Here is a 25491-nt window from a genome sequence, read left to right on the forward strand (position 1 = left end):
TGAATAAATATTTCACATACGCTCAGCTCAAGTCTTATCAACTAGGGAGCGAGCGAGAGAGAGAGAGAGAGAGCGAGAGAGAGAGAGAGAGAGAGAGAGAGAGAGAGAGAGAGAGAGAGAGAGAGAGCGCATTCTACTGAGAGCGATAAAGGGAAATCTCATCTCCCTCTCGAGCATGCCTGTATCTGTTGTAGCAGCTCTGGTTCTACAAACAATAAACCATTACTTTTCACACTCTGCATTGATTGGTTAGAGCCTCATATATATAAGGTCTATATCTATTTATGACTCGTGAAAAATACATGATGGCAAATATGTAGGTTTTACTTATATGCATTTGCAATGTAATACAATAACTGCAAATAATCTATGATATTTTGGCAAATTAATTTACACGATATAAGACGTATTAACTGAAATATTTATTTATACAAATAAAATATGTATAAATAAATACAATGTCTGAATAGAATGTTTCCTACTGAAGATATATGGAAGAAAATGCTGAGGTTAGTAATGGTCGTATATTCAGCATGGTACAACACTGATGGTGGTTCTTTATAAGGGCTGTGGAAAGGTGGTTGTGCGAGGCACAGCATTAGCATTTGCTCACAGGCCAGCTCTGGCCTATGTTTCCCTGCCTGTCTGACACATGCCAGGGCTGGAGCATGGGGCTGGAGCAGGGGGCTGGAGCAGGGGGCTGGAGCAGGGGGCTGGAGCAGGAGCAGGAGCAGGGGACCGGGGCCGAGCGGTCGGGGGGGGGGGGGGGCCCTGTGGAGCCTGTCAGTGGTGGCTACTCCGACCCTGCGCTCCAGCACTGGCCATGAGTGTTTAATCCGTGTCGGGAGCGTTAACACTGAGCGACCTCCTGGGTGACAGATCCGCTATGCGAGCCTTTTCCCCTGAGGAGGTGGGGAGGGAGTGGCATGGTGTGGACTCGCTCTCCCTGTCAGCACAGCTCACAGACACGTTAGCGCGGCAGGGCCGGGGCCGAGGCCTGCCCCGGTACAGCCGCACACAGGGGCAGCCGGGTCGCACGCTCCGCTGCCTGGGGAGACCTGTCCTCTGTGACTGGGAAGGTGGCGCGTGTGTTAGAGGCAGTCATTATGATACCGCACACACAACGGGGTTAAACACGGAGCACACTTCATCTGGGCTGGAAATAAGCACAGGATGAAGGCGATTCGCAGACACAGACAAAGCAACGCTGCAGTACACTCTGGTGCTGGGCAGTTGTTACTCATTTCAACCTTCCCTGCTGGCCACGGACATAATCATTATTATTCTATTTGATCCAGTAAAAAGAAGAAAGAAAAAAAAGAAGAAATTAAAATAAATTGAAAAGATATATATTTTTGTCAATATGAAATTGTTTAGCTACAATGTATGTTTTCGCAGCTGATTCTCTGGATGATTAGATGTAGCCAGAGAAAGTCTTATTAATTCTTATGAAAGCAGGATGTGTCTCAAGGTTACAGTGCATCCGGATAGCCCCCGATGCTGTCAACTGACACACTGTCATTCTCTGCCTACACAGTATCGACTGTGGCATATCTGAAGACATTGTGGAATTGTTTGCAGATACTGATGTCCTATTGTTTAATAATGAATCAATCACAGAATATTTTCAAAACACTCACACATACCATCAAGGGCTCTGTCTTTTCCTACTTCGCTATCTCTCTCCCTGCTAAAGTACATTCCCACTGCAGTCTCCGTGAGAACTCCCACAGCCATGGAGTTGAAGAGTGTATTCCCCAAGGGACTTCAGTAACCCACTCCTCCAAGGCCACACAAGCCACATACAATCCTCCAACTTTTTTCTTTTTCTTACAAGAGAGAAAACAGATGCAGAGAAGAAAACTAGAACGACTTTTCACAAGCACGTACACACTTCTCACTCTTCCAGACACTTGCAAGGGCCAGGCTGCATTGCAGTAAACCTACACAGGTCCAAACATGTCATTCTCAGGGACGGTGTTAACAAGAATAATTATGACGGTGCTGATTATAGCTTTGATCCTGGCCGTGCTGGTATTCTGGTTAATAGCCCCGTCCGTGGCGGTACCTCACAGGTGCTCTCGAGGGACCTCTGGAGCTGGTTCTGACCCTGTCCTGCTCTCATCTGGGGAGACCAGGATTCTATCAGCCCCAAAAAGCACCCGTTGCAGCTGCCAACTGTGTTTACAGCTGCACCGCATCAAACATTCATCAAATGCCATCTTTACAGTCTGTGATGTGAGGCAATCAGCATTTCACAGGCTGTCAAATGATGTCTAAACCGGTTGCTACCTGGCAGTGTCAAAAAGAAAATGGTTCAAATACTCCCAGAAGGTGCACAGGTTTCTTTTTAGTTTGATAGATGAGCTACCTCATATGTTAAAATATTAATTCTACTTAAATACTTAAAGCACTCTAATGACAGCAAAGCTCTAAATCAGCTTTCAAGTGTAAATGATCCTTCTTTTTTCTTTCATTTCTTTTAAATTTTTTACTTTAATCAATTCCATCGAAATTTAAATTGTTATCAACTTTAAACTTCCAAAACAGATTAACTTGGCTGGCCAATACTTGGTAATTTAACGTTTGGTAGAAAATTGTGTTATTTTGGTCCAGTACGTAGAAAGAAGGATTTTACTGAGTTTTTTTCCCCAAGAAGGATTCATGTTGTGAGAAGTACAGTTAAGGATCTTGGTCTCTTTCTAATGTTCAGCAGTGCTTTAGCTCCATCTACAGGCACTAGGCTTGTATGCAAGGAAGGAACTCTGGGTGACCCCTCTGCAGTCTTTACTGATGTATAGCACATTCATCTAGCTCAGTCTTAGTGAAAAGCACATCTAAAAGGCTGTTATTTTATGAAGATTTTAGCTGTCACATTCTCTCTCTCTCCGAAAAAGGAACAGGCCATTGGTTAACTTTAGAAAAACACAGATCCTAGGCTCATTACTGTAGCATAAACAAACCAGAGAGAAAAAATTCACATTTCCTTGTTTGTATTTCCGCACAATGATGGAGACGTTTATGCGGCTTTGCCAGAAGTTTGCTTAAATGCGTGAGAAAGATTCTTTTAACATTACCTAATTAGAATACTGCTATTTTAAAACTGACGCCCATGGGTGAGGAATTGACAGCAACTTCTAAAACTTTAGACTGTTCTTGCACAGGAGATTACGCAATCAGCAACCAGTAACCTCCAACACCTGGGAACAATGACAGAGCTGGAGAAGTTTGCTGTCTTCTCAGGCTTCCTCTTTACACAGTCAAACTCCCCGGTAGCGGCAGAATACCTGATGAGCCATCAATGTGGCTTTCTAAACACAGCATGCCCAATTTAAGTGTCTCAGGATACATAGTTCTCTGATTGTCACTCACAAGGGAAAATGTCTGTGTTAGAGAGGCCGTTGAGAAGTTTCTGTTCAACTGTACTGTGCTGCCAGATATCTCTCCTGTTAACGCTGGCCAGACGAATGATCTCTCATACAAAGTATGAATAAACTTCACTCTAGCCATCAACTTTATCCTGCCAGCACAGGGATGCTAACATCTACAGTATTTTACATTAAAAGAGAAAAATGTATGCTGTGAGGGAGGGGGTGGTATAGGGGTGGGGGTCAAAGCATAGCATTTTCCTGTGGGCCAGTTTAATGGCGGGGGATTCCCGGTAAGGCACTACAGTCAAATCCCACAGTCCAAGCTGAGACCACATCAGTTTTAATGCATTAGAGTCGACGTACTTTATTTGATGTAAAATGGTAGGAACATTTTCTCTCCTAAATAAATGATGTCTTTTTGTATGTATATTAAAACTGGACCCAGCAACCCTTCAGCAGTTCCTCCCTACCAGTGTGGACTGAGAAGCAATGTGCTGTAGCTCTCTGTAGAAAAGACCAGATACTACTAGTCTAATTATACACATCTGAGAGGCAAGCAGAGGCCATCTGTCAGTGTCTGAATAAGTTACCTTATTACCAGAGCCTAAAGATATAAATATAGGAGAGGGAGGTTCTTTCATTAAGGCACACACTACTGGCATGTGGGTGCAGACGGCTCCAAACACTAAGTTAATTGCGGATGATTAGTTGTTGGGAGAAGTGGCTGCGTGTGGCTCTGCTGGGGCTGACCCCTGAGATGGGGAAAGTGTGTGTGTGTGTGTGTGAGTGGGTGTGTGTGTGTGCGCCGTGTGTGCGTGTGTGTTTGGAGGCCTGGCGCTGGGCTGGTAATGACTGTCAAGGCCCCTCCGCTGCCCTCTCCTAACAGCTCCTGGGGCTCCTGACTGTCATGGTTCTGGCCTTGGTTGAGACTTCTAGCTCTACAGGCCATTACAGGTTATTCCTAGATAATGTTCAGCTGGGATTGTCTCTGGTCTAACTATTCCAGGTTTAATGCTATCTTTTTCTCTCTCTCTCTCTCTCTCTCTCTCTCTCTCTCTCTCTCTCTCTCTCTCTCTCTCTCTCTCTCTCTCTCTCTCTCTCTCTCTCTCTCTCTCTCTCTCTCTCTCTCTCTCTCTCTCTCTCTCTCTCTCTCTCTCTCTCTACTGATATTATCGAGCATGAACCTTCAAAGAACAAATCCTAGTTTAGCTATGTGCGAAATAATGTAAAAATAAAAAAAGAAAAACTGCTGTCAGAGAGTAAGTTCCAATCCTTCCTCCAGGAACTTTATTTGTGAGCTGCTCTGGAGCAGCAGGTGGAGTGGCAGTGGAAATGAAAGATTAGAGTGTGCCACCACACACTCCCATCGCCTGCGGAGGATCTAATTATAGGTGGGGGCCTGGAGATGGCCCCATCCTGCTGACCTGTCACCTGTCAGCAGACAGCGATCCTCCTGCTCTCCTCTCCACATCCTTGCCTGCCTGCCTGCCTGTCTGTCTACCTGCCTACCTGTTTACCTACTTACCTACCTGTCTGTCTGTCTGTCTGTCTGTCTGTCTGTCTGTCTCTCTAGTCTATCAGCTCTCTCTCTCTGTCTGCCTCTTTGTTTGTCTCTCTGTCTGCCTGCCTTCCTGTATAAACTAAAACTGTGTAAGTCGCCTCGCAAACTCTACATCCCCCCCCTCCCCCTTTCACTCCTTTCTTCTCTCACTCGAGGTCTTTCTGTCCGTCCGACGTCCGTCCGCGTGTCTCTTTCGCCTCTTTCTCACTCTCTCATGCTCTCTGTCTGTGTGTCCGTCTCTTTGTGTGTGCGTCTGAGTGCGCACCAGAACCACAGGTTCATACACGGAGGGCAGCCGTAGCCTGAGGGGATGAGCACCTCCGGATCAGTGAGAGGGGATCTCAGAGTACACCAGGTATGAAATGCACGTCGCCCCGAGACAGAGGGAAAAAACGAAAAAAAATCGGAAGTGTAAGAAGAGTGTCTGTGACCGTTCCCTCACCCGAACACCACGCTGCAAAGGGCTTCATGCCAACCGTATGCTCTTAATCATGACATTACATGCGCTCTAAGGAGAGGGGCTTCATTGGGGTTGATGGAAAGATTATTGAAGCTTAGGGCCTCAGATCGCATAGCCTCATTAAAATAGCTAAACAGACTAGAGACGTTTAAGCAAGGTTCAAAATTCGGGGAGGCTCTCCTCCACACAGAGAACCTGAGACTGTGATCTTCGTCAAACTATCCCCATGGTGGGGAGGCTTGTCTGGCTGGTCTGATGTCCACACACCCAGACCCAAGCCCTTCAAACACGCTCCCCAGACAGAGAGAAAGAAGAAAAAACCCAGAAGAAAGCCAAGCTGGGTTTGGATTCAAGGATAGTGCACATCCAACACGACCTGGCCTGACCTGCCCCTCCATTTCACAATAGACAAGAGAACAAGGTACATGAGCCAAAGAGGAAAAGGAGAGACGCACACTTGATCTACGCAACGGATCTGCCACTAATTCGGATTAAAACCACAAGGAAAAGTTGGCTCGAATTGCTCTGCAGTAAAATAGGACATCAGTGGCACTGCCCAAGGCAGATATCAGCTAGTTCATTAACATGAGGCAATGACTTACCAGAAAGGCTATTATACTCCGTTGCGTGCTCTCCCACTGAAAACAGCTTTTAATGTACTGTAACGTGTACAGGACCGCTGTGCTGATTTTGCGAACCCGATATATATTCTGGGCAAGGACCTAAAGGGAAATGGTAAAGAGCAAAATGCCAGTTAGCATTAGTTGATACACAACATAACGTTTATGACTTTGTAATCAGGTTTATTCAGGTTTACAAGACCTCATTTGCCTCAGTGTGGTTTCATGTCTTGAGCCAATTAAGCGAATTAGACTTTGACCGATCAGAGCCATGGCTATAGACTGCCTTCCTGTGCTAGCTTTATAAGCATGATGTGAGCACAAATGTATTGCTTTTTCTGCCTCTGAACAAAATATGTTAACACATATTAATGAACAGACTATGATGAAAGCATTACACATGATATATGTTATGTGCAGAGCACAGGGAATGTGCACACATTCTCTAAATTATGCTTAGGATAGACTAACCTTTTTGGAGAATTTAGGGCTGTCTTCCAGGAATTTGGTCTCCTTTGGTTTGAAGGTTTTTACGCCAGCTCTGATCTGCAGATGGGGATGATATCCGATTGTAAAGAGACAAACAAGACAACGGTCAAAAAGGTGGCTAAATAGGAGATTGGCTTAAGGCCGGCATCACTCAGATAATCTGGAATCTTACTGGGTTGTAGATGACCTCCATCACCAGTGTGATGGTTCCTTTAGAGGGTCTTCCCAGGTCCTCCTTCTTCAACTGGTAGGAGACCTGCTGTCCATTCGGAATCTGAGATGATGGAGATGATGGTCTCAGTTAAATGGTGAACTACAACAAGCTAACTGCTAACTGTAGGATCTCAACTTACAAAAAGCAAAGGAATGGCCACTTTGCCCAAGAAGTTTGTAGATTTGTCTGTGTTTTCATCAAAGACGGTCAGCTCCAGCACCTCATGGATGTCCTTTATTGGGCTAAAACAAGATTAAAGTAAATGCATGTCTGTTCTGTACAGTATGGTGACTATGTCAACATGAAAGATAGTTACAATGCAAGGACTTGGTTCCACTCTGGGTTGAGCGTCTTGTAAATGGTTTGAGTTTGTAGTCTGCAGTTCCCAAGTTCGACAACACAGAATGGATCGCTTTTACCTGCAGAGGAAATCGATGTTACTGTACATTGCAGTACAGAACAATATGTGGGAGTCAGGAAATGATTGCAATAAAAAAAAAACATGATGACATAGTCTTGTACCATTGAGGTCTGCAGACAGGATATCTGTAGCCTTCAGAACTTGGACCTGAAGGAAGCCCACCTCCCTCATGCTCTTGTGCGTGTTCTTCAAGCTCTGCAAGGGAACGTGACAATAACGGACGTCAACTCTTCTGGAATGAATCAAGGTGACGCTTCGATTTTCTACCCAGAACCAGCTGAATGTTGTCTGAACCGGAGAATAGTGTGTGTGTGTGTGTGTGGAGGGGGGAGGGAGGGAGGGGGGAGCCGCTAACGTATTTGTCCAGGACAATGTCCCTGTTGTCTGGTTGGTCCAGGGGGCAGGCGTTGATGTTGGACACAGACACCCCCCAGCTGGGGCTCAAGGTCACCAGCAGCACCAGGCTGCCCCTCCCTGGGTCCAGCATGTGTGTGTAGAGCTGCTTCTCATCCACAGACAGTCTGGTCAGGTCTATGTCAAACCTGCACACACGCACACACACCACGGTCTTCAAGGTCTGCAGGGATGAGACATGGTCAGACATGATCCAATACCTGGTTGTCATCTCCAAACTCACATCCCCCAGCATTCCTCACACTTCCTTCCTCTCTTGGCGTACACCTCCACCTGCAGGGGCTCCAAGACGTCGTTGTAATTGTTGAAGTCAAACTGCTCCCTCCACTGGGGGTTGGCCTGGATGCACAGGTTCTGGGGTAGGGAAGGATCCAGTTGTGGGTGATACGTCAATGTAGTTGCACATTCACACACACGCGTACATACATGTAGGGGGTTTTATGTATTAATATGCTGGAATTGCAGTTATTTGAGTCTATGGGTTGAATCAGAGCAAATGAAATGAAATGTGTATTTGTTAACTTTGTTAACTGCCAATTAATTAAATCAATTACAAAGGCAAATGTGTTATAAAATGAAGGTTTTAAATATTGCCTACTCTACCAAGATTATTGTAAATTGGAGAGAGAAAGATTAAGAGGTGAGAAAGGACAAGGAGTAAGAGAAGCCAGAGGAGAACTTCAGGAGATCAAGAATCTAGAGAACATGCTCACAATTCCCTTCACACCCAGCTATCATCTGTAGAACAACCAATCAGACCACATCTTGACCCTTATCATGTGACTAGTAATGCAACAGTAAGTCACACATTGAGGTGAGAGACCCATCAAGCCGAGACCCTGTCCAGATTTTAGCATACTAGAAGTGGGGGGCAGGGTGACGCCCAGCCGACACACAGACATACACAAGTCTGACACGCTCTCTGCCTTACACACACACAAACACATCGACACACACACACACACACACACACTCGCTCTCTCTTTCTCGTTCTTACATACACACACACTCTCGCTCTCTCCTATGCACACACACACCCACTAGACGGTGATGTGATGTCAGGTTTAATGCAGTGTCAGAGTAAGCAGAGACTACATGACAGGTGGATTAAGTCTTCCTTTAGTCCAACCAGGATGGGGATGGGGGAAAAGGGAGGACGTTTTTTTGTGTGTGTGACACGCGTGTGTGTGTGTGCACGTGAGTGAGTGTGTGTGTGAGTGTCCTTGTGTGCGCACCTCTAGCTGCCACTCTGGGATTGTAAACACTGACAGCTTCCAATTAGAACCAGCTTTGTTCAACAAACAAACAAGCCGAAACGAGAGCGGAGAGGTTTACAAAGAAAGGACACGAAAACACAAGAAGCACACTGAAATCATCAGGGGGAGGCAAGTTGTAGAGGTAGATGAGCAGGGCATGCTGGGTATGCAAATAAAGCTAGTGAAGCCCGGCACCGGAAGTCCAGGGAGAGTGGAGAGGAGATGAGAGGGGAGGAGAAGGGAGGGGAGTGGAGTTGCAGTACATTATGCCCAGTATAATGAGCTGCTTCTGCAACGGCCCAATGAGCCGAGGTGGAGGTGAGCCACTGACAGACACCTGCTGAGAGAAAAGAGAGGAAGAAAGGGAGAGAGGCACAGGAGGGGTGATGACAAGAGAGAAAGAAGGGGCTAGTGGAAAAACATGGGGAGAACATACAGTCTATAGAGTAACTGAAGAGAAAAGGGAGAGAGATGTACAGTACTTGAAGCATGACAACAAAAACTAATGGTGCCACTTGCTCTTATAACCCCACCTTGCTTTTGTACTTCTGCTCCCCCAGTCTGAAGCGGACATAGATATCTCCATAGCCATTCTGGGGCATTTCCTTGCCCTCCACCAGGCTGATGCCAAACACCTCACTCCACAGCTGACTCTTGGCTTGGGCCTCGGTTGTGCGCTGCTCCCGGATCTGGTTCAGGTTCTGCTGGCCTCCCTGGAACACACACACGCTCACGTTTACATGAGGGAATCCTCAGAGCACTGCTCTGTTCGACCTCCCCACCTCAACCCTGGCACCGTCACACCAGCCATACATGAGAGCAGGACTGGGGCTTGGTTGCTACAAAGCGTGTCTCTGTTTGAGCACATGTGCCCATCTCTGCTGACGGGTGAGCCACACTGCTGAGGCTCCTAGAGAGAGAGGGAGGGAAAGAGACAGAGAGAGAGAGACAGAGAGGGAGAGAGAGAGAGAGAGAGAGAGAGAGAGAGAGAGAGAGAGAGAGAGAGAGAAATGGAGGGAGGGAGGGAGGGAGGGAGGGAGGGAAGGAGGGAGGGAGGGAGGGAGGGAGGGAGGGAGGGAGGGAGGGAGGGAGGGAGGGAGGGAAGGAGGGAGGGAGGGAGGGAGGGAGGGAGGGAGGGAGGGAGGGAGGGAGGGAGGGAGGGAGGGAGGGAGGGAGGGAGGGAGGGAGGGAGGGAGGGAGGGAGGGAGGGAGAAATAGAGAGAGGGAAAGAGAAATAGAGAGAGGGAAAGAGAAATAGAGAGAGAGAGAGAGAGAGAGAGAGAGAGAGAGAGAGAGAGAGAGAGAGAGAGAGAGAGAGAGAGAGAGAGGGGGGGGGGGGGGTGTCAGCAAGCAGCCAGATGTCCCTGGCTGTGACAGTCCCACTCATCACCGGCTGGGAGACAGAAACAGGGGAGGCAGGACACTTGGCATACTGCTGCACAGACAGCAGGCCGAAGTGAGTAATGATGCAAACCACACAGCCTTCTCATCAGCAAATCACGACTAAATGTGTAGATGTATGTACATACTGTATATGTTTTGCACTGTATAGACAGCCAAGCACAAACAGCAGTGAACATGTCTGGTTTAACTGCTCCACACCACAGCTAGAGCACAAGGATGAATTCAGCTTTCTGGAAAATGCTGTAAAATAAGACACAAGGGGGTAGAACAACAAGTCCAGGAAATGTGAACACTGAGGCATCAAGGACAGCTCAAACAAAGGGCCCACCACCCCTGCCGTGTGTCACAGAAGGAGAGGGAGTGAGAGAAACAGGGAGAGATGGGGAGAGAGAGAGATAGAGAGAGAAAGAGAGAGGGAGAGACAGAGAGCGAGAGAAGGAGAGAGAGAGGGGGAGAGAGCGGCCTTGATACATGTCCATGTGTTAGCGTTCCCCAGAGCCTAGTCTCTGATCGGCGAGGGCTGTAAAAACAAACAAGGTTGGGTAGGCCTGACTGTAATTAAAGAGCAGGGCCTTAATCTGCTCCGGCCTCCTTTGATTGGATGGCTCCCTCCGCTGCCCCGGCGCTGCTTCAAACAGCCCCGACGACGACTCCCCTGACAGCCCGGCCCCTCCCCTTGGCTACGGGGTCACAGCCTGCACCACCACCCAATCCAGAGGGGATCAAAGCCTGTCTCAGGGACCTGAATTAACATGGAATACCAGAGCCCAGCCCTATAAATAACCCCCTCTCCTCTGCTCCCCTCTCGGAGGAGGAGAGACGGGGAGAGGAGGACAGAGCGATAGAACACAGGGACCAGCCAAGTCATCCCAAGTGTTTATCTTGGACACATTTCTATCTCAGCGGCCAATAAAACAATTCCACTTAAATGTAAGTGGCCCCTAAAGAGAGTCTATTCCTGGTCCTAAAAGGGCTGTGCGATTGCTTCCATATGGTAGGACAGCATGGGGACGAGCAGGATGAGCCCAGAACCAGGTCCATTTGGCTGGTACCTCGGCCCAGTCCGTCCACAGCTGTGAAATTACAGGCTAACATCTGGGTTATTGCCCACTATGCCTGGGAATTATCAGCCTCACCGATCTTAGGCATCCAACACTGGCAATGTGCCTCCAACAGCAGAGCCCCCCTCCCACACACACACACACACCACTAACTCTTTCACATGGCCCCCTTCTGACTGAAACACTATCACACAGCGGTTTTACTGGGGCACACGCCATTCTCTCTCTCCTCCACGGGCAGTTGTGAAAGCGTAAAAGATGTTCAGTGTGTGGGTGGTGTTGTATGAACAGCAGTAGAGAACTACCGTATATAACAAGGCCTTTAAGACTGGGAAATGATTTCAGATGTCGGTGTTTTTTTCTTTTTTATATATATAATAGAAATTCAAATGTGAAATTGACTTTGTTACATGCAAAATTAGCACAGTCATTTATAAGAAGAACACTGGCAAATGTTTGTTGTGCGAGTGTCCATTTCACCATCCTCTGAACAGCACATATGAGAGTGGCTTTATTGTCTTTTTTCATGTGATATTGAGATTGACTACAGCTTTGTCAGGAGTGTAAGCAGAGGCAGATGTACCAGCTGAATAGGTGTGAATATCTTCCCACAGTACAGCTACAGCCATGATTACAGTGTGATTCCTAAACACAACAACACAGACTGTGAACCCAGACTACATCTAATTACTGATAAAAAGGCACATTGGATTGTTGCTTTTTTTCTCTCTTTCTGTTCTTTGCTATACTAGATATTTGATTGTTTAAATTTGCTTAGATCACTGACTGGTGCTGGTTATACTTGAAGTCAGTGATCAAGTCAATATAATTTGCTATCGGCACTACAGTTAGATAATCCATTTAGATGCTTACAAGCCCAAATGCTGGGATGACACCAGTCTTTGTTCCGATATTCCTCCAAAACATAGTGATCTACTGCCCCCTGGTGCTAGATATCAACAAAACTCCGATCCATATTTTCTAAACGTAAAAGGGCGTTTTTGTAATAATACATTCTAACATAGGTTTAGTGACAAACATACTGTATCTCATGAAGCACTAAGATATTAGACTCCTACCCTGAAGCTTCTCCTTCGTTTTGGCAGCCATCTCTGTGAGATAAAGAAGAGTAAACAATCAATGAAACGTTGAGAATATTGGACATTTTTTAAATATTTATCATACAAATAAATAAATAAAAGACTTGAGTGAAAAGTGGCCTTACCGGATTCCGTTTAATAGTGGCGTCTCTCAGGGTCAGACAGGTCTCTAGTACAATGACCCCCATATCCACCTTACATTTGGGGTTGTCGAGACACAATTCCATCTCACAAGTCCTGCATACACACACACAAAAACATGCAGAACAAGAATGGTGAGGAGTATTTGGGGTGTGTGGATATGATTATATTTACTACTCCATGCATGTACAATAATGACAAGTCTTTAGTTATTTGTGGTTCTTGTAAACTTACTTGTCTAATTCCAGGTTATTTAAGACAAGAGTGCTAGACCCCATGAAGACATCAGAGGTCAGGTTTCGGTCATATACCTGTAACAAATCCAGAAACATTGTTAGATCTTTATTTTAAATTCAAAGGTTTATGCAGCACTGCTGTCGTTGACTATGGACTAGGTAAGGTGTGTGCTGGCCCTGCTCTTGAAAATGTAGCTATTGATTCATGATTATCATTCATACACATGGTGATGAGGTAACACCCTGTGTGTGAAAAGAATCTGATACCCACTCGGACATCCACACTGTGATCCCGGTCACGCAGAGCGTAAGAAAACGACTCGTTCCATCTGGGATCCCGGTTTTTGCGCACCACTTTGCTTTTGTAGAACATCTTCCCTCCAATTTTAAATTTGACGTAGGGATCAGTTGCACCTACAGGAAAGAACAAAAAGGAAGTATATCCATGTGATCAACATAATCTGACTGTATGCCATTTCTAAATACCATTGTAACAACACTGAATTATAAAAAAGTAATCATGGAATAGGCCTATTTTGTCCTATATATTAAATTCAATAAATACATCAAAATAATTATCAAATGTGAATGCCCCTGTCCAGAACACACACACACAGTCCCCCTCCCCCAAGGGGATATCAAAGAGCTGCATTGTGAGAGACGGACATACGCAGGGAGGTGTGCCCCACATTTATTTGAGAAATCAGAGGGATGTAGCTGTTTAATTGTGAAAGAGTAAAAAACCTCTCGCCAGCAGGAGGCAACTAGCAAATAAAGTCCAGAAACCAGGAGCAACCGGTGTTAATCTCCCAAGCCTGTTAGGAAAGTCTGCCTGCGAGCAGTATGAGGGGGGACGGGACGCCTTTGTCTGCGCTATGGCATGCAGATTGGCCGAAAAATGAAACGCCAGTCCCATGCCTTGGTTTGTATGGGGGGAATAAAGGGGTGCTTGAGAGAGTCTGCAGGGAGTCTTGAATCACATGACAAAGGCCCTGTGGGGATGAGCTGTCAGGCCTGTCAGCTCTCCACTCCAAATGAACATCTCGCTCGGGCAGGCAGGACCCACAGCAGCTCCGCCCTGCCCTGCCAGGCTGTGACAGCCAGGGAAACCTCCAGGCAACTTGACAGGAGGAGAATGTGGCAAGCCAGCAAGGAGAAAAGCTCTGGCATGACTGAGAACGGTGACGATGGAAATGAACAATAACCAAAAAAAAGAAGGGCGAACAAAAAGAGAGGAGTGGGGGGATGGCGGCGTGGGGCCTCTCAGAATATGCCATGACAGTGTATGGTGGTGGTGGGTCTTTGGCATGGTGAGGATTGTTGGGCAAACAGTGGAGAGACAGGGGGCGTATAGGGATTGCATCATCGAGGTGCCATCTTGTCAGGGAAAGTAAGGTCTCAACTAACAGGGAACAGAAGGCAGCCGGTGCAGGACTGAGGCGTGACAACTGGAGCCATCCTTATTCAAAGAGTGAACCATTTCACCTAACACATATTATTTTAAGTGAGTTATAAAAGCTGTGATGATGATAAAATGGCTCAGTATCTTGTAAATTACTATAACAAACATCACATTTATCAACATTTGATTAACATCAAAACCAACCACCATCCTATGTTACTATGAACTAGTCAGTGATTGAATCCATACATGATAGTACTGTCATGTGGTAATTCCACCTGATACCAATTGAGGTCACTGTTTTCCCAAAATTGGCCTATTAGTGTAATGCCCTGGTATATTTCTGAATTCAGATTGTGACTTGTTGCTAGTGTTTCTAGTTAGACTAAATGTACATTTTGTATGTTTCTGATCAAATAACAATTAGCCTAGTGCTGCAGTAGCTGAATGTACAGCGCCCTTTCAGGCTGGTTAAAAGTTATTCTAGTTAAAGTAAACAGACATAGCTTAATGTGCTTTCTATTATTGTATATGTTCCTATTTCTAATCAAATAACATTTAGCTGAATAACCTTGTCAGTTAGCCACGAACAATCAGCTGGCTGTACTGTACCCATTAGTCATGTGTCATGACACTGGTGGCCCCCCAAAATGTAGTCTGAATAATCAAAAACATTGTCTTTTGCCTGTTGATGTCTGCAATGCAGTGAAGAAAACTATGACAACAATGTTATCCTTTCCTGCCGGACCATTCAAATATGGGAACAAAAGTTCCCATGGTTCCCGCCTTAATATCTTCGCTGTCCAATCACCGATTTTGTTTCTGAAAACTGCCAGATACTCATGACAACTTAAGCTCAAAGTACATATCATTGGTTAAGGGGTTACTGGGAGGGGGAAATCAATTTATCGTCAGCAACGGCAGCCATTGTTTTCCGAGGCGGAGCCAGAGCGGAGATCATGGGAGATTGCCTACAGTGTTAGATTTACACCTTCGAATTGAAATCGGAGACGATATTATGAATAAAGACAAGTTTCTTAATATGTGTTGTCAATATTGTCAATTAAAAGTCTAAACCTTGTCCTTACGAAGAATTTGTTTGTGGGAGTGACGCGAGTTTTTTCAGGAAAGAATGACGTGTCCGGTTGGCCGTTTGTGACAGGCAGCTACGACGGTAGTAGCACTGTTTAGCTTCGATTTGAGCAGATTTCTAAAAAACTTGGAAAAACAACATTAACTAGCTAGATCATGTACACTGTAAGCTAAATGTACATGCCTTGTTTGGCCAATTCGGTCGATTGTGGAAGAATCTCGAAAGTTTTTTAGTTATCGAGAGGAGTATCCAGCCATAGCGCTAGCTACTGTACTTTTGGGGGAGGATAATTCCGGTTTCCCCTATGTCTCAACTAGTCATTAGAATGGTCATAACTATTAATCAAAATATGATATTTCTAATCTGTTTTCTGTTCTACATTGCCCACAGATTTGTGGATATTCCACCTGCTCAAAGTTTTTTTTCTCCCTCTTGTAATTAAAGTGGGTAAAAATTAAGTTGTCTGATCAGGTATGGTGGATGGAGAAGTTTTTGTAAAAAATGGCTGCCTGAAACCACCTTGTTAAAATATGATTTGCCTCAAGTAATCATATATTTATTCACATCATTAAAATCCCCTAGTTCTCCTCTTCATTATGGTATAAACAGTTAAGGTGTATAATTGAATATGAAAATTCATAAAATGTGAATATTAATATGAATATCATATTTCAACAGCATATGGAATGTTCAGAATTTTGTCTTAGGCAGTAAAGGGTTGTAACTGGCCCCTCTAACAGTACAACTGGCCCTAGCTTTTCTCCCCAGTTGAAAAGGTCTAGAACCTCCCTGCCCTGGGGACCAGGGATGAAGACCACTGAGCATGACACCCCAACCGAGAGGAAAGTCATACTGCCTTGAGTGACTGTCAACATGTTTGTCAAGTATTTAGGTAACTTATATCACATGTGGGTATAAGATAACTTTAAAGTTTCACAAAGGTGTCTTTCCCAGGGTGACTTTACAATGAGAAAATAATATATTTTTGAGTGAAACAAGTTCTCTACTTACACTTCTGTCTTTTTATTTTGGCTTGCCATACTATGTCTTTCACATTGTCTAGATGTACAGTAAATATGACATTTTGATGTAGTAGTACATGAAAATGTGTTGTGAAACTACAACTTAGCTTTGTCACAGCTGTAGGTATTTGGTGGTGTTTTCTGTGTCTTCCATAAGGGAGGAGTAAATTACTCATGACAGTCTGGTCTGGCCACATGCCTTGCCTCTGTGTCTGTCTGTACTCTATTCAGAACCTCAGTTTCACATTTGAACTCAACCCATTATTAAACACGTCCCAACGTGTCAAAGAGTATTAGCATAACCTATGATTACATAGGGAAAACAATTAAGCTCTTTTTTGTAGTTACTCAATGCAAACTGTAACTGTTTGCTAAATTGGTCGACTTCCAAAATAGTGTTGCATGCTAACACTCACAGAAATGCTTGAGTTTCACCTAGCAGGATCTTTTTAACACAAACAGGGCATTCATCGTGAGTAGGTGGGTTGTGATTTGATATTGATTGCAGTGGGATTTTCACTTCAGAATTTCCATAGTGAACATTTGGGGGTTTTTGGTTTTCAATGGTTGGGTAACACTTCCATTTACATTGTTTAAGTACAACATTGTCACTGAGGTGAAAATTGACTAACAGCAGGTCAAGCACTGTCAGTGCACTTACCAGAGCGATCCCGGATAAACAGGTTTCTACCTTCCTTCAGGTTGATGGTGAGGAGATACCTCTGAAAAGCAGCGGGCACAGACCCCCCTGCTGTATCCTGAGAACAAACAGAAGAAGCAGATTATCTCTATGCCTTCATGTTGTCCTCGATCAGGTGACAAAGTGTGATACAACTCCAGAACTCACACTGTCGCCTGCTTGGTCCTGCATGGGCTGCTCATACTGGTCGCTCTGCTCATTGCACTTTATCACAAAGGAAAGTTGGAAACAAACTGGATGAGAGACCCTGACTGTCACATATCCGTACATAAGACATTAGCAGAAAAACAATATATATTATCTTGTTGTCGTTTTTAGAGCGTTCACATTTTGCTAACTGTGACGTAAAAAAGATTTGATTAGATCAGTTTTGTTCAGTCTGTTTCGGTCAACCTTAACGTGTTGTGTTGGAAACTGGTAATGCAGGTTTAAACTGGACTCGGTAACACGTCAGAGATCTATCTGAGATCTGAAGGAAGGAGGATATAGAAGTCTGGGTTTCAGTTTGACCCAGGAACTTAATAGTGAGCCTGCTACAACCAACCATGGAGTTGAGGAGGACCATGGATTTTGTTGGGGGCGGCCTACATGTTAGGGTGAAAAATATCAACAACAATACAATTATCACTCTCAGATAATGTGCTGTGACTAATCTTAGAGAACCGGGCACAGCTAGTATCACTGTAAGACTTTCTTCTTTTTTATTTTATCAGACCACAATATTTGAGTATGAAAAGAAGGTCTGCAAATGCAAATGTGACCATGTTGCAAATACAGTATTTGTCCTATTGTATTTTGTCCTACAGTACCATTCAAATAGCGGAATACATTAAAGAAGGTGTAAAATACTCAGGCTCAAGTGGTTCAATTCTAACATAAGGAAGACTGCATAGTGTAGCTTTGTCATTTATTGAGTTCAGTAAAACATTTGGCCTTAAAACCTGGCTTATGTCATGTTGAAAAATGACCCTGTGTGCAGTAGGAGTGTGTGCAGTAGAGGAGTGTGTGAGTGAGCTTTGTACCTCCTCCATGTCGTCCTGGGGCTCCATGGAGAACATTGTCATGTCAGAGGAGAGAGACTCTCTCATGTCCAGGTCCTCGGGGTCATTAGCCCAGGGCGCGTTGGAGTGCTCCTCTGTCGGGCTGCCACAAGCTGACTCCCCATCTGCACTCTCCACAGGGGTGCCCTGTGTGTCCACTGGCAGGGACCATCTATCTGGAGCGATTTTGTGTTTTGCTCTGCTTGTTGGAGGAGTGTAGCCTTCTGAAAACAGTCTCCCACGTACCCCTGAATACGCCAGCTTATCCAGAAGGAAGCTAACGTGTTCCCCAGAAGGGTTTCTTGATGCAGCACCCCTGTCCACAGGAAGGTCGGATCTGTCCACGGAGGAGGGAAACCTTTCTGTGGATCCGAACTTTGTCTCAACTAAGGGACTTTGTTGCATTTCGGGAGATGACGTCTCTCCTCTTGCTGCTGTTATGATCCTGGGTGCGGGCACTGGTAAGTCTCTGGAAGCCAGTCTAGTCAGAGGTTCTCTGGAGAGCCCATCCACAGGTTGGTCCACACTTTCCTCAGGCATGCTCAATTCTTCCTCTTCGTCCTCATAGAATGTCACCTCTTCTACAGGGCCACTTCCTCTATAATTTCCCATTCCACCATCCACAGAAGCAGAATCTGAAATATTTTGTCTGAATGGAGTGGCTGAATCAGGTACCGTTAGTCTGTCTGTGAACAATGGGCCACTGGAGACTGAGCTGGTATCACTTTGACTTGAGTCAAATAAGATGGCATTAGAGGTGGTGGACAGGAGGTCAGTTATGGGAGAGGACTCGCTGGGTATCAACCTGAGGTCAGGCACTGATATACTACGTCTGTGGGCCAAAGGTTTACCTTGGACTTTTTTACCAGCCCCCTTTCTTATCTTGATGTTGGCAAAGGGGGCCTTAGCCTTGGCACGGAAGTTCTCCCATTTGATTTTTTTCTTGGCATCCATATTAAGATTTCTGAAAGTTTTATAATTTAATGGCTGTAAAAACTGGAATGATAAGATCAGGAGAAAAATACAGATCAGAGCCTTATTTAGCCAAGTGTATAAGTAGAGATGTGTTTTTCTTACAGCGACATATCAGGCTGTTAGAGTAGAACCAAACACTAAATAATTCCCTCGACAGGAATGTCAGACTTGATAGATAAATGTCCTATAGGTTTTTTTTATTTTATCAAACTGTGTTTTATACTTTATATTGAATATTTGACAAGATATATTGAGGAAGCTACAGGAATACCAGCATTTAATCTGCCTCTGTATGGAACGCATGCATGTTCAAACAATGTTCACACATCGATACAAAAATACATGAATTACCTCTGTCTTCCCTCTTCACTCTCTCATTCTCCTAAATCCTTTGCACATAAGAGTGTAAAAGATAACAACACTTACCTGTCTAAGGTATAACACAGCTGAGCACCTTCATTAGATGAACCAGTCCCCAAAGTGCGACTCCTTAGTGATTGCAAGAACTCATCTGGTAAGACGAAAACAGTCACACACTGTTATTGTAAAACTAAGGACGTGTCTCTAGATGGGTCTGTCTATTGGTGGAGCCTCACCTGAGACAAACAGGCCACACCAGTCACACCAGGTGACATACAGCAACATTGTGAGTCATAGCTAACCACATAGATCTGCCAAGTGGTGTAGTCTTTTACATAACATAGACCTTACTCAGTATCCACACTGAGCCCATACAAAGGCGTTGTAAAAGTACAATGCATGAAACCAATTAAAATAGTATCGTTCAATAGTATAGAATAAATAGTGGTTTAGATGGCTATTTGTTGGCAGATATAATGTAGTGGATACAATCTGAGGATGAAATCTAGCTTGACAAATAAGGAAATGATTTGTATAATATATTATTATCACAACGTGACATAAACAATGTGAAGATGCATACTTTGTTTATTAGGTGTGTATTTGCCTCAAGACTAACATTTACTTATATTGTTGCCAAGTATAATGTGCTTTCATTAACATTCCAATTATGATTTGCATCATAATTACAGGCTTTGGTAGCAATCCTACAATTCACATTGTAGATTCTGAGTCATAAACTTGAAGAATGCAAGATGGGTGGTTCAGTTATCCAATGTCATATCTTCCGACTTGGCATTCAGTCACTGCGTCAATTGTCAGTATGGAGCCTTACCCGGCTCTATTCAATTCGTTCATCTCTATTTATTTACAGTGCAACATGGTTTAGCCTAAGCTCATCAAAAGTGAGCATTCATGTTTGCTCGGAATAAACAAAGCAACAGGCCCAAAGACGTTCCCACATACTGCTGGCCTGTGCAGAACAGTGGTGACTATGTGACAACAGATGCGTTGGAGTTTGGACCGAGCTTTGTTCAATATTTGCACCCGTCTTAAGGAGCTCAGGCCCACATGAAAGAAGCCCAACTTGGCAACCAGTTAAAAGGGAGAAGTGAGAACCCGAAAAGGGCAAGCCCCTGTGGCAGGTGGCCTGTACCCTCATCCTCAAACAGTGCAAAAGCCCGCCTGGTTCTTCTTCATGATTCCTGGAGCTTGTCCAGCACCATGCACAGCAGGTGCAGAACGCAGAAACCAAGTAGTGGGAGTCAGGTGGCTGAGCGGTGAGGGAATTGGGCTAGTAATCAGAAGGTTGCCAGTTCGATTCCTGAATGTGCCAAATGACGTTGTGTCCTTGGGCAAGGCACTTCACCCTACTTGCCTCCGGGGGAATGTCCCTGTACTTACTGTAAGTCGCTCTGGATAAGAGCGTCTGCTAAATGACTAAATGTAAATGTAAGTAACGGGTTTTGTTAGAGCACTTGCTGATAAAGCGTAGCATGGCAATGCCAAAGCACGTACTAATGAGAGAAAGTAACACATGCTTGCCTTATGATTGTGCAACCTTACCTTATGAAGGCCCAGTATTCATCCATTGTACTGTAGGTGACGCTAGAGTACAGCAGGAGGACTATGAGGGACTGATTCAGTGGCTTTGGCACCATGATTGTGGTCGATCTTGCATGGTCATCGGTAACAGTTTTTTTCTTCTTCAAAAAACAGTCTTTGTTTTTTGTACACACATTTTCTTCCCTTTACGAAAATGATTAATTTCTCAAAGGTCGCACAACTCCTCTCTTGGAGAACGGTTGCCAAGGAACTTATGTGTTCTCAATAGGAAACTGTAGATGTGGTTACATATGGCAACTAGCCGAAGATGTTGTTACATGTGGCATGAAGCTGTAAAAGTAACTCTGTGATATCCAGTTAACTGTTGGTCATTGTTTGTGTATGGATCTTGGAGAGAATGGTGTACAGAAGAGGAGCCCCACACACGATGACCCTGATGAACGAGCTTGAGAGCACCTGTAGAGAACTTAACCGGAGACAAATGTATCTCATTCTTCAACCAAGCTAGTTAACTGTCACTTAGCTGTTCTTATGCCACCTACTGGTACGTCACTGTGAAGTAAATTCAGAAACAAAAGGGGTGAATCTTTACTATATTGTAAATTAGCCTGTTTCATGCCAATGACAAACTTTATGGTAATGTGAATGTTTTCACTCTGAATGTGGACAAAAACAAAGATTTAAAAGTAGTCATTACTCTGATAGTAAGGCACATAGAGTAAATTATTGAGCATACATTGAGGTGTTTAATGAAGTTGTCAGTCTTTTGTTTGGGACTTCACATGTGGACATTATCTCGTTTTTTAATTCATACAGAATAAGCGAAATAACCTAAATTACACAGTGAAAGCCAAATTTTACTCTAGTGGATGTAGAATACAAATGTGTACAACAATATCTAGCATATTATCTTAGTCATTCAATAAAAAGTTCACTAGAATATTTATTGTATAATGAAGATAAAACAACACATTCAAGGGAAATAAAATCCAGATTAATTTCAAAATTCTCTCTTAATTTTGAAACAGTTTGTTTCATTCATGGCAACAAAGTCCAGCTTGTGCCGCCAAACGGTTTGAGCATTCAAACCGAAAACAGCTTCTATGAGTGAACTATTAACTACAAACAATTACCAAATACATAGTTCTGTTTATAAAAGCCATAAAGCAAAGCAGTGTACTCTTGCACAGCAAAGTGAAGAAAGTTTTGACAAAATTCTGTGGTATACTTGAATCCTTGTTCTTTCACATTCAACAGTTGCACATTTTTGGACAGTACATGGAGAAGGAGTATCTCTCTAAATTAATTATGCTTTTCTTGTGTGACTCAAATTTGGGTATGTAAGACTGCTCATTATTGATAGCATGCAATGACTGCCCCAAGAATAGGAAGTTAGGTAATGCCTAAGAAACCTTTTTAAATGTTGTATCATGTCAGCAGTTCTTTGGGATAAGGCTAACTGTGCATATAGAGAGAAACTAGAAAAGTCCCTGAAATCCTATCGAGTGCTAAAGTGTGCAGGTTCTGTACTTTGTGCTGATGCTATCAAAATAGCTGCTATTCTGTTATAATGGTATTATTGCTGTAAAATCATGGGATTCTAATGGGTTATAGTGTATTGTTTATATTTTTCTGTTTATACAGAACATTTGGATAAAGGTTCCGTTTAATTAAAGGTCAAACTTAGGAAAAATTATCTGTTGTAGATTGTGACCAAATTTGAGGTAAACCTCGGTTTCAAGCTCCATTCAGGCAGTGTCACTATTGGACAAGAGGTAACAGTCAAGACCTCATTGGTTCACACCCTGAGCACATGTATCTGAGAATATCCATTCTTATCCAACAGGACTTTAGTTACATCAAGGATGAAGTCTGGGTGTGACATTATGCAATGACCGCGTCTTGGCAAAGTATGGGTTGGGTGCTGCATAGATCATTACCGGCTTATCGCCAACTGCTATGAATTCAATGGAGAGGTGTGGAGAGAGTGTCTAAGGGCTACAGTACACAAGATATTCTATAATAAATGTAGAGTGATACTCCTCCTGTACAGCAAAAATATTTTATGCAATCCAGCAGTGAGATGAAGTCAAATCATTTGCATTGTTTCAGGTACTGTATGATTTATCTGCAGAATTACTTGATTTATTTATGTTCTTGCCACTGTAGGATAGAACAGAATGCAAGCTAGGGGCCCCTGTAACAGACAACAAATGACTGTGCATGTAGAAGTCTCATCACAAAGAAAACTGTCTACTGAAACAGTGCAACAGGACGTGCTGTGGCTCTTTTCCAGTGAGGCACACTGCCGATGAATGCCTGCTATACCTAGCAGGCATTTCCGACCCCAACTAGTCCTTTGCCACAAACATATTATGGTTATATTCTAGTGAGCCAATGAACAAAACAGATTTTTTAAACATTATTATGACTTAAGTTTTACATTAGGCTATGATATTTACAACGACTACATTTGTGAACAAGGGTGATCAGGTTTCTCAGAAAAGTGATCGTTCACTTCTATCAAATTAATTTAATATGGATGTGAATGGTTTGATGAAATGGGTTGTGAAATATGTTTTCTTTAATTTGAGCTATGCACATTCACAAAGGCTAATTCTGGGATGCTGAAATTCTGAGGTGCTGAGACCTTGGGTCTAGATATTGGCAGTGTATTCAGCAGCTGTAGGTAAATAATGTGTAGGGAGAAACCTTATTTTCTTAAGCCTTGCAATTATGCGTCACAAAATATATATATTTTTAAAACATTGTAACTTTAACCATACAGCACTGATGTTACAATTTAGTAAGGACAGACAGTCACTACTATTAAAGGGAAAACGACCCAAAACAACCTTCTGGAAATAAAAACCACTTGATAACGGCAAACATTTTGAAGAACATACTGAATAATCAAAATAGTTCATGTTAAACCAGTGAATACTCAACTCATTAAGGACCTTGCCTTGTAAATTTGGCAGTAATCCACAAAAATAGACTTTTTCCTTGATTCTGGCGATAGTACAATGCATACTTACTCACACCAAGGTGAAATATATATATATATTAAAGTTGCTATTTACATAACAAAAACGTTTGGCTCAAATTCTTAATTTTTACAGCAAGTGCTCATGGCTTTTTAGATATTGATTCAAGGTCTGGCTTGCATGTCTTTAAGTATGTTTGCCAAAAAATCTGCACAATTAAAAAGCAACTACAATAAAAACAAAAACATTCGGAGAAAATGTATACTAAACAATATCTTCATCACAACGGAAGGAAATTGAGATTTGGCTTCCAGTACTAATGGCTTGGAGCAGTGTAAGTATTTCTTGCTGTTATGTCACCAGTTCAACTGGACAATTTACTGTTACCTTAATTACACATTTATTGAATCAAATTAAAATGAATATTGTTATTGCAGTATATTTTTGCCATCTGTTTTTGTACTCCTAACACAATAATTTAGTTTCCACATCCGATAGCTGCTCTTGTTGCCCACCAGAGAAACACTCTTCTACATAAAATAGAAGATCAGATCACTGAGCTTGATATCTTAAAAAAAGTCAGATCAATGTTTTAAATAAGTTAAAAAAGAGACATTAAACAAGTTATGTTTACTGTAGCAGTTTTTGAAATGTGAGCTTGAACAATAAACAAGCAGGGGCCCTCAGCTGCAAATAACTGTCTCAGACTTTTTGTGACTCGCAACCACAATAGCAAAAAACAGCAAGTACTAGTAAGTGGTGGACTCAACCAGTGACTACAATAATCTTCACTGCTTAATAAATGACTCCTGTAAACCTAATCTGATTTGCACCAAGTACCTAATATCCTCTGATGGTGTATATAATTCAGCAAAACTGCCTATGAGTTTAAATTTTCTTCATACGTGACCTGTTTAATTTAGATATGTCCTGACAAAATCTTTTCATCTATTTCAGTTGCCATTTTCCTTCTTAAAAAATGATATGCAGTTAAATAATAATAATCTGATATTCATAGCTTGAGGGAGCCTCCCTACCCCTTGCCCCTCCTGCCCCTCCTCCCCCTCCCCCTCCCCCTGTGTCTGGCTGGCTGGTGACAGGGGGCTGGACCTGGGCTCTCTATGTCACCCAGGCGTCCATGCGCATGCGCTTGACCGAGGGACTCTCCCTGTCCTCTGTGCTGGCCGGGGGTCTGCCCAGACCCAGGGGAGAGTGGAAGTCTGCCCGGTGGTCCTCGCGATCACTTCCGTCGTAGGAGGAGCATGAGGAGCTGAGGCTGTCGACAGGCGAGCGGCCCAGGTCCTGGCGGCTGGGCACCTGCTGCTGCTGCTGTTGCTGCTGGGGGAAACCGGAGGGGGGGACACGTTCTCGCGGAGGAGAGATAGGCTCTGACTTAATGTTGATGTTGTGGCTGGTGTTGATAGAGAGGTTGGAGCCCTGTGGTAGGTGACCACCACCCCTGTGGAAAACAACAGAGGCAGTGTCAGTGTGCGGTGTCTATACAGGAATCAAGGCATCGGAGAGACGGTAAAAAAAAAACAGGGAACCAAACCCTGTGCATGGTACATGACAGGTTATGTACACGGATCTAGGTGAAT

General features: G+C 43.8%; 2 protein-coding genes across 8 annotated transcripts in view; both read right to left on the reverse strand.

Moving 5' to 3' along the window:
* Positions 1 to 19509, reverse strand: part of mctp2a (multiple C2 domains, transmembrane 2a) — a 34767-nt gene extending 15258 nt beyond the window's left edge. The window contains exons 1-17 of the mRNA XM_084672706.1: positions 19407 to 19509; positions 17988 to 19001; positions 17113 to 17169; positions 16927 to 17023; positions 13020 to 13162; positions 12747 to 12823; positions 12497 to 12608; positions 12351 to 12383; positions 9340 to 9519; positions 7774 to 7904; positions 7492 to 7678; positions 7238 to 7331; positions 7032 to 7134; positions 6855 to 6957; positions 6674 to 6775; positions 6484 to 6558; positions 5995 to 6114 (exon numbers count right to left, since the gene is read on the reverse strand). Of these exons, the coding sequence (XP_084528832.1) occupies positions 5995 to 6114; positions 6484 to 6558; positions 6674 to 6775; positions 6855 to 6957; positions 7032 to 7134; positions 7238 to 7331; positions 7492 to 7678; positions 7774 to 7904; positions 9340 to 9519; positions 12351 to 12383; positions 12497 to 12608; positions 12747 to 12823; positions 13020 to 13162; positions 16927 to 17023; positions 17113 to 17169; positions 17988 to 18959 (2586 nt within the window). The 5' untranslated portion in view covers positions 18960 to 19001; positions 19407 to 19509. The remainder of the gene's footprint in view (positions 1 to 5994; positions 6115 to 6483; positions 6559 to 6673; positions 6776 to 6854; positions 6958 to 7031; positions 7135 to 7237; positions 7332 to 7491; positions 7679 to 7773; positions 7905 to 9339; positions 9520 to 12350; positions 12384 to 12496; positions 12609 to 12746; positions 12824 to 13019; positions 13163 to 16926; positions 17024 to 17112; positions 17170 to 17987; positions 19002 to 19406) is intronic.
* A 2120-nt stretch (positions 19510 to 21629) lies between these two features.
* The window catches only part of mef2aa (myocyte enhancer factor 2aa), a 58977-nt gene continuing 55115 nt past the window's right edge, over positions 21630 to 25491 (reverse strand). For all 7 annotated transcript variants that reach the window (XM_084671442.1, XM_084671435.1, XM_084671441.1 and 4 more), the window contains one exon: positions 21630 to 25352. In XM_084671442.1, the coding sequence (XP_084527568.1) occupies positions 25013 to 25352 (340 nt within the window). In that variant the 3' untranslated portion in view covers positions 21630 to 25012. The remainder of the gene's footprint in view (positions 25353 to 25491) is intronic.

This window comes from Hypomesus nipponensis, chromosome 14 (assembly GCF_054491055.1).
Source record: "Hypomesus nipponensis isolate SF chromosome 14, ASM5449105v1, whole genome shotgun sequence".
Classification (NCBI taxonomy): Eukaryota; Metazoa; Chordata; class Actinopteri; order Osmeriformes; family Osmeridae; genus Hypomesus; species Hypomesus nipponensis.